Genomic DNA, 15,000 nt, shown 5'->3' with positions numbered 1-15,000 from the left:
TTAAAATATATATATAATTATATATATCATATAAAAAATATATTTTATATACTTATTTTAAAAATTATTATAAAAATATATATAAAATTTTATTTTTTAAATATATAATATTTATATATTTTATTATATTATTTTATTATAAATATTTATATACATATATCTATATATATATTGGGCCGCGGTGGCGAATGGTTAGGCATGGGACTAAAAGACGTCACGCGGCAATCTTTTTCGGGTTCGAGTCCCCGGGCCGCGTTTTTGTTTCCCTTGGGCAGGAACTTCACCTCGATTGCCTACCTAGCCACGGGGTGGCCAAGCCAGCCCAAGTCAGTCCCGGGTAAATAGGAGGGACTCGATTAAAAAAAAAAAAAAAAAAAAAACAAGGGGCGGAAGGGCAATGGCAAACCATGCTCAAAATTGCCAAAAAATCAAAAAACCCAGATCTCAAGGGCCGCGATGGCCCAAAGGTTAGAGCATCAGACTCAAGACTGTCCCGACGGCAAAACTGAGTTCAAGGGGTTTTAGTCCCCGCTGGCGGTTTTCCCTTTGGGGAAAGGGCTTCACCTCGATTGCCTACCTAGCCACTGGGGGGCCAAGCCAGCCCCCAATCGTGCTGGGCCCCAAACCCGGTAAAAAGAGAGAATGATTACCTAAAAAAATAACACCGGCACCTCCGTGAAAGAACTGGGACCCCACCACGTACTCCTCCAAAGCATCACAAAATGAAATACAATTAAGTATTGCGCGACCACGGCGGCTCAGACAAAAAACCACCTTAAAAGAAAAAGAATATGTATATGTAAAAAATTATATATATTTTTATATATATATATATATATAAAATAATAATTATATTAATTATATATATATATATATATATGGGGTATATATTATGTTTTGGGGGGTTTATAAGTATAATATATATATATTATATATATATTATATATATATAAAAATATATTAAATTTAATATATATATAATATATATTATATTTTTTTTATTTTTTTTTAATAAAATATTGAAAAATATGTATATTTGTATATATATTTATTATGATATTTGTTATAAAAATGTATTATATGTTTATATGTAATATATTTATAATGTTATATAGTAATTATTATATATATAATATATATCATATAATACATATAATACATATATAAATATATCAATATATACATATAATACATTTTAAATACTTATATACATTATATACTATATATACATAATATACATATATTATATTATTATATATATAGTATATATTATTATATATATTATATATATTATATATAAAAGTAATTTTAATAAAAATTATTATATCTATTATATATATAAATATAAAATATTAATAATATATTTTATATTATATATTATATATTTTATAATTAAAATATAATAAATATGTTATATTGTATATATTGTATATATGTTATTATGTTTATTGTATTTAATTTAATGTATATATTTATATTTTATATTTTGTATTTATGTTAATAGTAATTAATTATTATATACATAATTCTTATTCCCTATATAAAAATTTATACATATATTACATATTTCCATTATATACATATTACCCCTATTTACTATTTACATTTATCCCTATATATACATTTTTTCATATATTTTAAAATTATATATTAAAATTATATAATTATATATTATATTTATTATAATTATATAAATAATATTATATATATTATTTTTATACAATATATACACAAAACATATATATCACTATTATATATATATATAATAATATTTATAATATATATATTATATTATATATAATATATATTATATTAATTATACATATACATATATTTTTTTCTTTTACGGTGGGTTTCATGTTGAGCCCCGTGGTCGCAGCATATATTTAAATTGTAGTTTCATGTTGTGATCTCGGGGAGTGAGAGGGGGTAGGGCCCCCCTTCCTTTCCCCGGGGAAGGCCGGTGTTTCTTTTGGAAATCATTCTCTCTTTTTACCCCTTTTGGGGCCCCAGCACTGATTTGGGGCTGGTTTGGCCCCAGGGGCTAGGTGGGCAATCGGGTGAATTCCTTCCCCCAAGGAAAACGCCCCAGCCGGTGACTAAAAAAACCCCTTTGAACTCAGATTGCCGTGTGACAGTCTTGAGTCTGTGCTCTAACCTTCGGCCTCGCGGCCTTGACGATCATGGGCTTTCCATGTTTTTCTTGGAAATTTTAGAGCAGTTTTGCCATTGCCTTCCGCCCTTTTTGTTTTTTTTTTTTTTTTTTTTTTAATCGATCACCATCTCTATTTACCCCGGGACTGCTTGGGCTGGCTTTGGCCCCCCATGGCTAGGTAGGCAAACGAGTGAAGTTCCTTGCCCAAGGGAAACAAAACCCGGGCCGGGGACTCAACCCTCGACTCAGATTTCCGCGTGACAGTCTTGAGTCCGATCTCTAACCATTTGCCCACCGCGGCCCCTATTATATAATGTTAAAATGTATATATTATTATATAAATATATATATATATAATAATATATATTATATATAAATATGTAATATATATATATATTATTTATTATATATATATAATATAAAAATTTTATATATATATATATATTATATTATATATATTATATATATAATATATTATATATGTATATATATAGTATAAATATGTTATGTATATATGATATTATATGAATAAATTATATATGTATATTTTTATTATGTTATGTTATATGTTATGTAATTTTTGTATATGTTTAATATGTAATATAATATGTTATATATAGTATATTATATGTAAATATATTATATATATGTATATATATATATATATATATATATATATAATATATATATATATATTATATAAAATATAAATATATATTGTGTGTGTGTGTTGTATATATATATTTTGTGTGTATATAATATAGTGTTTTATTATATATGTGTATATTTATATTGTATATTATTATGTATATATATTATGTTATTAATAATGTATATATATATATATTATATATTAATAAAATTTTAATATATATATATATATATATTATATATATTTATTATAATATATATATTTGTGTGTTATAATATTAAAAGTGTGGGTTTTATTATTTTGTGGGTTTTGTTAATATATATATGGTGTGTATATATATTATGTGTGGTATTTATATATGTGTTTATATATTATAGTGTAATTATATATATATGTGGGTTTTATATATATATTTATGTGTTTATATATAGGGATATATAATTTTTTTATGTATATATTATATTTGTATATATATATGTATAATTTATGTAATAATATATGTATATTATAAAGTAATTATTAAAATTTAATATAATTAAAGTATATATATTTATTTATATTCTTTTTTTATATATTATATATAATATATATATATAATATATTTATATATATTATATATATATATTATATAAATATATATATATTATTTATCAAAAATATTTTCGGGCTGTCGATGGGACAAGTGGGAAAAAAAAGTGTAAAATCGAGTTTAATGGCAAAGGGTGGTGGAGAGGTCCACTGCTGCTTAAACATGAGCATACCCCTTATTTGGATTATATTTTATATATAATATTTATATATATATATATATATAAAATATATATATATATGTATATATATGTATATATTTGTGTATATATTATATATATATATATATATATAAATTATATATATATATATATTATTATATATAAAATTTAAAACATATATTTATATATGTCACAGTAAAGATAAAGTAAAATCCCTAAAATTTTCAGTAAATTCATGAAATCACTGTATCACTCGGGGATTTTGTGAATTTACTGAAATATCAAGGAAATTCACAAAATCCCAGAAATACTATCCTTGCATCTACACTATCTTACTGGATGGCTTCAGTAAGACTATTAAATCGGAAAATATATTTTGATAAATGATTTTTTTTCAGTTCATGCCCATGAGTTGTTTTATATTGGCATTGCATCCCTACCTAGTTGGTTATTACATAATATTACATAAGTGAATGGTAAAACACTCTACCATGTTGATACTATGGTAGAAAAACCCACAATGTAAAACTAGATTAAAACTACATAGTGGTATGTACCTACACTTCTTCTCATACCATCCTCTCCATGTAAAGAGAATTGTTGCCACATCTGTGACCCCCAGTACCTGGATGAAGAGATCGACTTCCTGCTTGTTTTGTTCTCCAAATTGGGCTACCCTTGTCATGTTCCCGACGTCGTGTTATCCAGGGGAGCAGCGCAAATTGTCTTTCCTTTTGCTGATGTCCATGCCCGTAGACTGGTGTAATCCTCCTTAATAAAGCTGCTGCCTAATTTCAACCTGAACAGCAGCTTTACTCCTATCGATGGTCTCCATGCTTCCCACATCTTTCACCATCTCCCATATACCGGCCACCCTGTACATAGTCTGCCCGACCCTCTGACCTGATCTGTCCTCCCTTCGCTTCCGTTTGTCTGTTCCCACCTGCCCCATGTTACCGCGTTGCCTTTCCTCTCTCTCTTTTATACCCCCTTCTCTCCCTTTCCTTGTCAGATATGTGAATTGCTTTTAAAGCCTCTTTTATTATTGCGCTGTCCATGATGGCTTCTTAGAGTATGGAAGAGAGATTCAAGAGTGAGATGTTCAAATGTTATGAAGAAAGCAAGAAATATCTTATCCCAAAGGCTGAGTACTACAGAAGGATAGGCAGCATTAAATCTTCATCAGCAAATAGTCATATGAAGAGTAGATGTGACTATTATCTTCTGTCCAAGTAAGTTATTTTGTTTATTTGTTGTAAATCCCTGAGATATAATTAGTTTTCATTACTATTATGATACACTGTTAATTATTGGTGTTAGTTTTATGGTTACTGTGAGATAACAAAGAAAGTTTCTCTGACAGAGCACCATTTTCAAACCTAGAGGTAATGTCAGCAAGAAATCCCACATGTGACACCTATGCAGCTTTTGTTATGAAATTCCGTTTGATGACTATGACCAGTATTTCTTGTAGTCTCAGTTACTCCATGGTCTGGCTGCAGAAGGAGCCAGAATATGGGGTAACAGAGACTGCAAGCAATTCTGATCAATTTTTCATGAAAATAAGACAGCACTGTAAGGATTAAAATCATCATTGTTATAACTAGCTCACATACTGTTTGACTATTTCATGCAGACTGACAGATATGTTTTGTAAGCATGTCATATTGCATGATCAATCTATGGTTTGTATTTCTTTGTAGTAGCTGCTGCCCCAAACCCTAGCCACTGACTTTAAAACTTATGGAGCAAATAAGAATATTTGCTCTAAAATAGTAGTGATAATTATTGTTTTACTGAATTAATGCATTCTATTTCTTTTCAGATATGAAGTCCTCCAATGTGGTGACATGGAAAAGCTTATAAAAAAAAATGGACAAATGCAGATGAGCCACCCCTGCATTATGTAACTATTGAGGAGACTTTGGACGTCATCAAATGTGCTCATGTTGCAACAGGACATGGTGGGCGTGACCGCATGATTAAGGAGTTACAACAAAAATATGCCAGCATCACAACAAAGGCCTTGGACGTCAAATGTGCTCATGTTGCAACAGGACATGGTGGGCGTGACCGCATGATTAAGGAGTTACAACAAAAATATGCCAGCATCACAACAAAGGCCTTGGAGCTCTTCAAATCACTGTGTGAGGAATGTCAGAAGAAAAGGAAAAGACCAATGACTAAGGGTGTTGTGGTGCATCCTATCCTCAGCAAGGAGTTCGTATCTAGGGGCCAGGTTGATTTGATTGACATGTAGTCAATGCCACAATCCAACTTTAAATGGATCATGGTGTACCAAGACCATCTCACCAAATTCTGCATTCTTCGTCCTCTTCAAACTAAACGTGCTGCAGAGGTTGCCTTCCAGCTTGTAGATATCTTCCTTCTCATGGGTGCCCCTGCTGTTCTTCAAAGTGATAATGGATCAGAGTTCACATCCAGGGTGATTACTGAGCTAAAAGAAATATGGCCAACTCTCACCATGGTTTATAGGAAGCCCCCATCATCCACAAAGTCAGGGTTCTGTGGAACATGCAAATGGTGACATTAAGGTTATGTTAGTTACCTGGCTTGCAGACATTAATTCACAAGACTGGTCAGCTGGTATCAGGTTTGTTCAGTTTCAGAAAAATGCTGCTCACCATTCAGGGATAAAGTGCTCTCCATACTCTGCTATGTTTGGTTGTGAAGCCAGAGTTGGCCTAACTTCTTCACCTCTACCCACAGAAGTTATCTCTAGGTTGGAGAGTAGAGATGATCTCATAGCAGTTATGTCAGGAGATGATACAACAACAACAACAGGTTCTGCTGCAAGTTCTACTGGTTCAGTGACCACTAGCGAAGCAACTACAAGTGACAATAATGATTTATTGACCACTGAAGTGACTGAGGCACTTTCTGTTGATGCCATTGTTCAAACTCCTCAGATACTTCAAGATCACCAAGACCAAATTCAGAAACGTAGTGTGGAAGCATACAGAGGGCAGGTATCCCAAGCTGAGAGAATGGTTAAATGTAGTCGCTTAGACTTTAAGGTTGGTGAGCCTGGTGGCAATGTTGCTGTCCCAATTCCAGCTGTGGATCACGGTAGAGGAGATCCACATCATATCCTGGGTGTTATTGTCAGCAGAAATTTGGACATTGACCAGATGACGTAAATCAGGATACTACAGTGTCACTTCGAGAAGCTGTTTTTGCACAATCTGAAACTGTGCTAATAAATCCTGATTGTTGAATAACCATCAGGTATCCAGATAGCAATGTAATGAATAGTTATGGTATAGCAATATATGTATGCTCTTATAAATGAACAAATGTATGCTCTTATGAATGAACAAATGTATGCTCTTATGAATAGAATAAATGTTATAGATACCTATTGTCATGTTTTTATTAGGAACTAAATAATAGATTTTTCAAATAGTTTTATCTGAAAGACACTCCTTGTGACAGCAGTTCTATTAATGTTATTAAGGACATTATTGCAGGTCATAATTCTAACCCTTGCTCATCCACACATCATCCGCACATGTGAAAAACATCGAAACAGTAATTTCATGAAATCCCTGACCCCCCAATTCAGGGATTTCATAAATTTCCTGGATATTTCAGTAAATTCATGAAATCCCCGAGTGAAACAGTGATTTCATGAATTTACTGAAAATTTTAGGGATTTTGTGAAATCCTTGATTTCACAACTTTACTGTAACATATATAAGATATGAATAAAATATATATATGATATAAATAGCTAAAGAAAGATGTAACTTTCTTGTAAAGTATGCTACACAATCAGTCTGGCCCACCCTTGAAGTTACGGTACTATTGTTACGGAATATTGTGTGCAGATGTGTACCACAGGAAGGGTGAAGTATATGTGCATATGTAGAGAGAGCACATTAGTATATTAGTTTTATTACAAATTGTAAGAGGATTGCAGCTTTTATTCTTTGAATTTTCTGTTTCAGATGGGTCGTCGCAGCCGCTCACATTCTCCTGTAAAGGGACGCAGTGAAAGACAGAGGAGAAGCCGTGATAGGGATAGACAAGATCGACATAGATATGAAAGAGACAGAGATAGGAAATACAGCAGAGGCAGTGGAAGCAGAAGAAGTGCAAGCAAGGACCGACATGTACGAGAGAGGGAGAGGGACAGAGGGCGCCATGGAAGAAGAGATAGCCCCAGTAGGGAGCAGAGGTACTCTCACAGGGGGAAAGCTGAGAGATGGGGAAGGAACCGAGACAGAGACTACAGTTCTGATGATGACTATCAAAGCAGGGAGCACCACAGGGGTCGAGATAGTGATAGGGCCAGGGCTGATAATAAGAGCAGAGAGAGACACCGGAGATATCCATCAGATCATGACAGGGAACAGAGATTAAGGGACAGAAGTGTTGATGAGGATGAAGATGGGAATGAGAGCCACAGCAGGAGGAGAGCAAGTGACAGCAGTTCAGACAGAGATGCAGAAAGGGTTCACAAAAAAGGAGAAAGACATAATTCAAGACTAAGTCACTCAGACAGGCATCAAGAGAGAAGAGAAAGGAAAAGTTCAGCAGAGGGAAGTGATTCTGGTTCTGAAGAAGAACCAGAGGTAAGTTGTGTGAAGGTCAAGGTGGAACCAGACAGTGATGACTCTTCTAATAGTCAGAGCAAGAAACAGTTGCCAGGACAACAGAAGGAAAAGTTAAAAGACTCTCCAGTTGGCAGAGGAAACGAAAACGAGAAAAGGGAGGTAATAGCTTCTAGAAAGGAATCAGACCCTGAGATCAAAGTCATCAAAAAAGAGAAATCTGATGACAGAGATAAAGATTCAGAACCCTTACAGAAGGATTCGGACAGAGATATTAAGCAAAAATTAGATAAAGAAAAGTATGAAGGAAGAAAGAAAAGAACAGATTCTAATGAAAAAAGTATTGAAAGCTCTGATAAAGATGTACATCAGGATAAGGGACACACAAAGTTACAGGACATTCCTAAAGAGTCACATTCAGAGAAAGAAAGGAAATCGAGTAAAAAGCAAAACTCAAGTTCAGAATCAAGATCTGAGGATTCTGAAGATGAGAACTCTGAGGAGGAAGAAATAAAGAAAGGGAAGGAGAACAGTGAAAAGTCTGATTCTGAAAGTGATTCCACTGTGCAAAAGAAAAGGGATGATACTCATGAAAAGCCTGCAGAAAGAAAAGAAAAGTCTTCAGATGATGACTTGCATTCTCAAGAGCAACTACAGGAAAAAAGAGCAGAGGGAAGTAGAATTGACAAGTCAGATAATGAAGCCAAAGCAAGAAAAGAGGTTGAAGAGAAAGGAAATGATTATGAAGAACCACAACAGCAAGAAAGGTCAAGTGATGTAAAGAATAAAGGTGATGGAAGTAGTGAAGACAGTAGCAGCAGTGAATCAGATCACAAGGAAAAACACAAGAAACGTTTGGAAAAGAAAGCAGGAAGAATGTCAGATGATGAAAAGAGAACCAAGGAAAGAGTCGAAAAGAAAGACAACAAACAGTCCGATTCCGAGAAAGAAAGTTCTGCCAAGGCCAGAAGATCCAGAAAATCAGACACAGACTCTGATTCAGAGGGAAGCTCTGAAGGTTCAGAGAAAAATGTAAGGAAACAGAGGAAAGTCAAGAAGAAAAAGCATTCAGAAAAGAGATCAAGAAAAAAAACAGGTTTCTCATCTTCCCCATCATCATCTAGTGATGAATGTGACAAAGAAGTAAGAAAATCTGCTTCTCCAGGCATTTATGACAGTAATGATGAAACAACAGAACAAGAACTGTTAAGGAAGAAGAAACAGCTGGAAGAGCAGTTGAAGATAGAAGAAGAAATCCGAATAAGAAGTGAGAATTTGGAGAAAGAAAGGGAAGCAGCTCGGGCCAGGAAATATAAAGCAATGAAACAAAGGGAGAATGACTCAGACATTGAGGAAGACAGTCACAAGAAGAAGAGCAAGAGTAAAAGTAAGAAGTCGCGTTCACAATCACGTTCACATTCACGTTCACGTTCTCAGTCTGCCTCAAGTCATGATCTAAAGTTAGATGATAAACGGGAAAGTAAAAGTAAGAAGAGCAGATCAGGCAAGAAATCAAGACATCATAGTTCAGATGAAGATGGCAGTGATAATGACAGAAGTCGACGATCAAGAGGGAGGGAATCAGAGGAACCACAGATTGGTGGGCGATATTGGGGAGGAGAACACAGTGCGGAAACAACCAGGCAGATGAAGGCAAAGCAGACTAAATCAAGTGATACATATTGGAATAAATATGCAGATAAATTAGGTATTCAAATTGAAAATCCAAGATATAGGGATCATGGCTCAGAAAGAGGTAGAGATAAGGAGAGTGGCAGGAGAAGGGAAGAATGGAATAGTAGCAGTGATAGGAAACGAAGAGCCAATAGTGAAGAAGATGATAGGCGGGACAGCAAAAAGAGAAAAGATGTGATGGATGGTGACAACAAGGAGAATAACACCAGTGATCCTCCAGCCAAACCTCTTATCCAGAAACCTGTGGTAGATCCTTTGACATTAAAAACAGGTGGGGCCTACATTCCTCCAGCCAAGTTGAAGATGATGCAAGCCCAAATTACAGACAAGAGTACTGTCCAGTTCCAGCGATTAGCCTGGGAAGCTCTGAAGAAGTCTATCAATGGTCTGGTTAACAAAGTGAATGTATCCAATATTGGTATCATTGTGAGAGAGCTGTTAAAGGAAAATATTATCAGAGGACGGGGAATATTGTGCCGAGCTCTCATGCAAGCTCAGTCTTTTTCACCTACCTTCACACATGTGTATAGTGCAATGGTTGCAATTATCAATTCAAAATTTCCCCAGATTGGTGAACTGCTATTGAAACGACTTGTCATACAACTGCGTAGAGGTGTTAGGAGAAATGACAAGAATATTTGTACGTCCTCTTGTAGGTTTATTGCCCATTTGATAAACCAGCAAGTGGCTCATGAAGTTGTTGCTCTTGAAATTCTGACGCTTCTCTTAGAGAAGGCTAAAGACCTCAGTGATGAATCAGAAGTAGGTGATAAGTCAAGAAATAACTCCTGTGAACTTGCAATATTGTTTTTGACAGAATGTGGCATGAAGTTAAGTGAAGTCACACCAAGAGGCATGAACATTATATTTGAGACTCTGAGGCACATTTTGCATGAGGGGAAACTGGAGCAGCGTGTTACTTATATGATTGAGGTAATTTTTGCAGTACGCAAAGATGGCTTTAAAGACCATCCTTCAGTGCCAGAAGAGCTAGATCTTGTTGAAGAAGATGACCAGTATACACACATTGTGGAACTAGATGGGAAGATGGAAGGTGAAGACATACTGAATGTCTTTAAGCATGATCCAGAATATGAAGAAAATGAGGAAAAGTATAAAGAAATCAGAACAGGCATCTTGGGTGATGGTAGTGATGATAGTAGCTCAGAAGTTGGATCTGACAGTGGTTCTGATAGTGATGACGAGGAATCAGATGATGAAGAAGAAAAGGCAGAATCACAGACAATTATCGACCAGACAGAGACCAACATGGTTGCATTCCGTAGAACTGTGTACTTGACCATACAGTCTTCACTGGATGTAGATGAATGTGCTCACAAGCTTCTCAAAGGAGAGATTAAGCCAGGTTGGGAAAGTGAACTTTGTAACATGATTTTAGATTGCTGTGCTCAACAGCGAACCTACATTAAGTTTTATGGACTTTTAGCACAGAGATTTTGCCTGATCAGTAAAGTGTACCAAGAACCTTTTGAGCAGATATTCAAAGAAGTATATGATACATGCCATCGCCTGGAAACTGAGAAGCTGCGGAATGTGGCCCGTCTCTTTGCTCACCTTCTGTTCTCTGATGCCATATCATGGGAAGTCCTCAACCATGTTCATCTCAATGAGGATGAAACAACAAGCTCCTCCAGGGTGTTTGTGAAGATCCTATTTCAGGTGAGTTGGAAGGGTTTTATTATGGAATATAATTAGCAACTTTAGTCAAAATGATTTAACTGCATAAAATTTGGCATAAAAAAGAAAAAAAGAAAGAAAAAAAAACAGTACTTTAAAGAAGCAATTTCATACATTTCAGGAGCTAGCAGAGTTCATGAGTCTAGCCAAATTGAACGAAAGACTACGAGATCCAACTTTGGCAGCAGCTTTTGAGGGCCTGTTACCCAGAGATAACCCACGTAACACTAGGTTTGCCATAAATTTCTTTACATCATGTGGTCTAGGAGGCCTCACAGATGACCTGCGTGAATTTTTACGCACCCAGGTGAGCTGCTTTTTTTTACTCTTGTCTTCTTTCTCATTTGTCTTATTTTTAATCCTCTTCTTTCTTTTTCTTTTCCCTTTTTTCTCTTTTCCTTTTTTTTCTTTTTCTTTTTGCCTACTTTCCCATCTGTATCCCTTGCTGTCTTTGTATCACAAATCCTCTCTTTTTCCATTATTTATCTTGCTGCTTTTTGGGTCATAATATATGAATCCTTATAATATGCTCCCTTCTTTCCAGTTCAGTTTGCTCAAAAACTTTGACAATCTATTTTAGGGCTATTATCATCTGAATTCACTGATTCTTGTATACCCCATGTAAGCACAAAACTCTCCTTCTAACCATATTTCAACATAAGGTATAAGCCCTGAAGTGCTGGCATGTGAAGGGGTGAAGGGTTTTATTCATCATCTTATTCTATACTTTTAATAGAAATTGGGTCATTGTCAAGTGGGCCTAGTTTTAGGCTTAGAGAAACAAAATTCAGTAGTCTGTTTACCTTGTTTTAATAATGTATTCCTTGAAGACATGGCTTTATGGTATGAACTTATGAACATTGATGAAAGCCTAGCAAAGACTATATATTTCCCTAGCCTCTATTTGTTACCCCCGTGCTAACTCTCTGCAACCCACTGCATAGGTATCACTATTAGAGTAATCCATCCACTTGATGTTTTATCTTTGGACTTTATGCTTCCCATAGCTGGTTAATGGATGTGATGCTAACATGTCTGTCAGAGGCAAACTGGCACTTGTGTATCACTACTATATATACATATCTAGGATGCCCTCTGGTGGTAGTTAGTTCTGGCACATTTTTGCTCATGTGAGACTGAGAAATGAGAATGTCATATAAGGTCATCTCATGCATGTACTATTGTACATATAACTTTCATCCATTATTTAGGTTACAAGAAAATAAAATGTTATAAATCTTGACAGAATAGAATTCCAAATGTCAAAAATATTTTAGTATGGTATATTTGATAGTGCAACATAATTCTTCTTAATTTTTTTCTTTATTTTGTTTTTTAAACACATAATATGACTCATTTGCCATTTGTTTTCTGTGTGAAATTAAGTTAATGTCTTTTTTAATTTTCAGCCAAAGCCTACAGCTGTTGTAGCTCCAGTACAGCAGCAACTGGCAAAGAATGAGGACAATGACAGCAGTGACAGCAGCAGTAGTAGCAGCAGCAGCAGCAGTAGCAGTAGCAGTGATAGCAGCAGCAGCAGTAGTAGCAGTAGCTCTGAAAGCAGTAGCTCTGATAGTTCAGACTCTTCATCTAGTGACTCAGATGATTCTTCAGGTGAGAAATATTGAACTTCTTTTCTTTTAACCCTTTGCCGACGGGTGGCATGTACGCACATGCCATGGCATGGCGGGACCATCTGCTGGGGGCACATACGCACATGCCATAGTGTATGTATGGGCATGCCACGAGTTTTTTTTTGTTACAATCATGGAAAAAAATTATTTTTCTGCCAATGAAAGTGTGATTAAGTTGACTGAATAATGATCAACTATGGAGTCTATATAACAAAAATATCCTTCAGTCTCGATTTATCAGGAAGTTTGGCAAGTAGAGACTTTAGAAAATAATGAAAACTGAAAATACAACATATCTTCGTAGTATTATGAAGAAACGGCATGGGATGCTGGTATTTGGCATGAGTGGTCGCGCATGCTAGGGCGACGATATAAGCCCCCGGCAGCGAGGCCCCGGCCTCTATGAATACTACCCATCGGAAAAGGGTTAATAGATGGAAGAGCTTGGCTTTTTTAGCTCCTTAACTGGCACTTGTATTCTATATGTGGTCAAATTATTGTTTATTACAAAATCTGATAGTCAATTAGAATTTTTAAGTCCTAATATACCTAAAGAAGCCCTTGTTTTGCCATCATTTATAATTAATATCACTGTGTAGTTTAGGTAAGTTTTTTAAGTATATTTTTAGCTAACGCTAAAGTTATCATATTTTAGATGGGCAACTTTTAATTTATTCCTTAAAATTAATTAATATTTCTTTTTTCTAGATTCAGAAGAGGAGAAGAAAAAGAAAAAGAAAAGTAAGAATAAGAAGAAAGATTCAAAGAAGAAGGGAAGCAGTTCAGAGAAGAAGAAGAGTAAAAAGACAAAGAAAGGGGAAAGACAAGAATCAGGGGAAGGGAGCAAAAGGAAGCCAGAGAGTGATGAGGAACCATTTACCAGGAGAAGAGAGAATGAATATGAAGAGCAGAAGGAGCGGGACAGGACAGAACGATGGAAAAACATCAATGCAGAGGATAGTAGGAGGAGGAGGAGACACGACAGCAGTGAGAGTGAGGGAAGGCAGTCACCAAGCCAGAGAGAAGAGAGGAGGAGGACCCATGTTCATGACAGCACAGAGAGGAGACACAGGCCACGGGAGGACGACCATGGTTCAGAGAGAGAGAGGAGACCAAGTACAGAGAACAGTAGGGGAGATGGGAGGAGGCAGGGGAGAGAAGGCCATGATAGAAGTGACCGAAAACGTGAATACGACTTGGAGAACAAGGACCGAGATAGGCACAGCAGTGAGGACAGGCATGAGAGGAAAAAAAGGAGAGATGAAAGCAGTGACAAGGAGAAGAAGAAGAAACATGAGAGGGATGATAGGGAGCATAAGAAGAGGAAGAAGGAAGAGGATAGGGAAGAGAGATGGACACAAAGAGAAAACAGAAGAGGAAGTGATGGTGGTGACCGCAGAGAGAGAAGTGGATGGAGAGAAGAGGGAAGGGACAGGGACAGCTATCGTTATAGAGAAGGGGACCATAGAAAAGACCACCATTCTGAGAGTAGTGATGGGAAACGGGGGCGGGAAAAGAACAGATATCATTGAGACTGTCCACTGTTTATCTAAAGCTAATAGAAAGGGCATGGTCATTCATTCATGCCTTCCTTTTTCCAGTCTTTTTTACTTCTTCTAATTTTTTTTTTTTTTTTTTTTTTTTTCTTTTCTTTCTTTCTGCTTTTATTTTTCTGTCCTCATCTTTGTAATGTTTTGTATGTTTCATGTAAATGTTTCAATTTTCTTCCAAAAACTGCCTTTTTGAATAAACATAGTAATTAAGTGAATCAATACATACATGTTGTAACTGAAATTATGTGAGATGTATTTTTTCTATCAATTTCTACATACTTTAATTT

At 35.3% G+C, this 15,000-nt stretch overlaps 3 protein-coding genes across 3 annotated transcripts in view; all 3 read left to right on the top strand.

Annotated features, from left to right (window-relative positions):
• Positions 1-5,430: 5,430 nt before the first annotated feature.
• Positions 5,431-5,843, top strand: LOC119578366 (KRAB-A domain-containing protein 2-like; the record flags this gene model as incomplete). The annotated part of the gene is given in 1 exon segment (XM_037925962.1): positions 5,431-5,843. A coding segment is annotated over 1 exon segment (386 nt), but the record flags the coding sequence as incomplete, so codon positions are not given.
• A 271-nt stretch (positions 5,844-6,114) lies between these two features.
• LOC119578505 lies at positions 6,115-7,094 on the top strand. The gene is made up of 3 exons (XM_037926077.1): positions 6,115-6,361; positions 6,497-6,713; positions 7,013-7,094. Exons 1-3 carry the CDS (start codon positions 6,115-6,117, stop codon positions 7,092-7,094), a joined length of 546 nt encoding a protein of 181 aa, XP_037782005.1.
• Positions 7,095-7,527: 433 nt separating this feature from the next.
• LOC119578821 (pre-mRNA-splicing factor CWC22 homolog) overlaps positions 7,528-15,000 on the top strand; it is a gene marked incomplete at its 5' end in the record, with an annotated part of 8,453 nt that continues 980 nt past the window's right edge. Inside the window, 4 exon segments of the mRNA XM_037926452.1 lie at positions 7,528-11,508; positions 11,648-11,833; positions 12,936-13,140; positions 13,869-15,000. The exon segment at positions 13,869-15,000 is cut by the window's right edge and continues 980 nt beyond it. Of these exon segments, the coding sequence (XP_037782380.1) occupies positions 7,528-11,508; positions 11,648-11,833; positions 12,936-13,140; positions 13,869-14,692 (5,196 nt within the window). The 3' untranslated portion in view covers positions 14,693-15,000.

The sequence above is a fragment of the Penaeus monodon genome, chromosome 11, assembly GCF_015228065.2.
Source record: "Penaeus monodon isolate SGIC_2016 chromosome 11, NSTDA_Pmon_1, whole genome shotgun sequence".
Classification (NCBI taxonomy): Eukaryota; Metazoa; Arthropoda; class Malacostraca; order Decapoda; family Penaeidae; genus Penaeus; species Penaeus monodon.
This window is presented reverse-complemented; position numbering and strand designations above follow the sequence as displayed.

Excerpts from the sequence above, each read along its gene's own strand:
- LOC119578505 (XM_037926077.1), top strand. The coding sequence starts at position 6,115 with ATGTTAGTTACCTGGCTTGCAGACATTAATTCACAAGACTGGTCAGCT. Across the intron at positions 6,362-6,496 it reads TGATACAACAACAACAACAG|ATCACCAAGACCAAATTCAG; the intron begins GTTCTGCTGCAA and ends AGATACTTCAAG. Across the intron at positions 6,714-7,012 it reads TTGGACATTGACCAGATGAC|CAGTTCTATTAATGTTATTA; the intron begins GTAAATCAGGAT and ends TCCTTGTGACAG.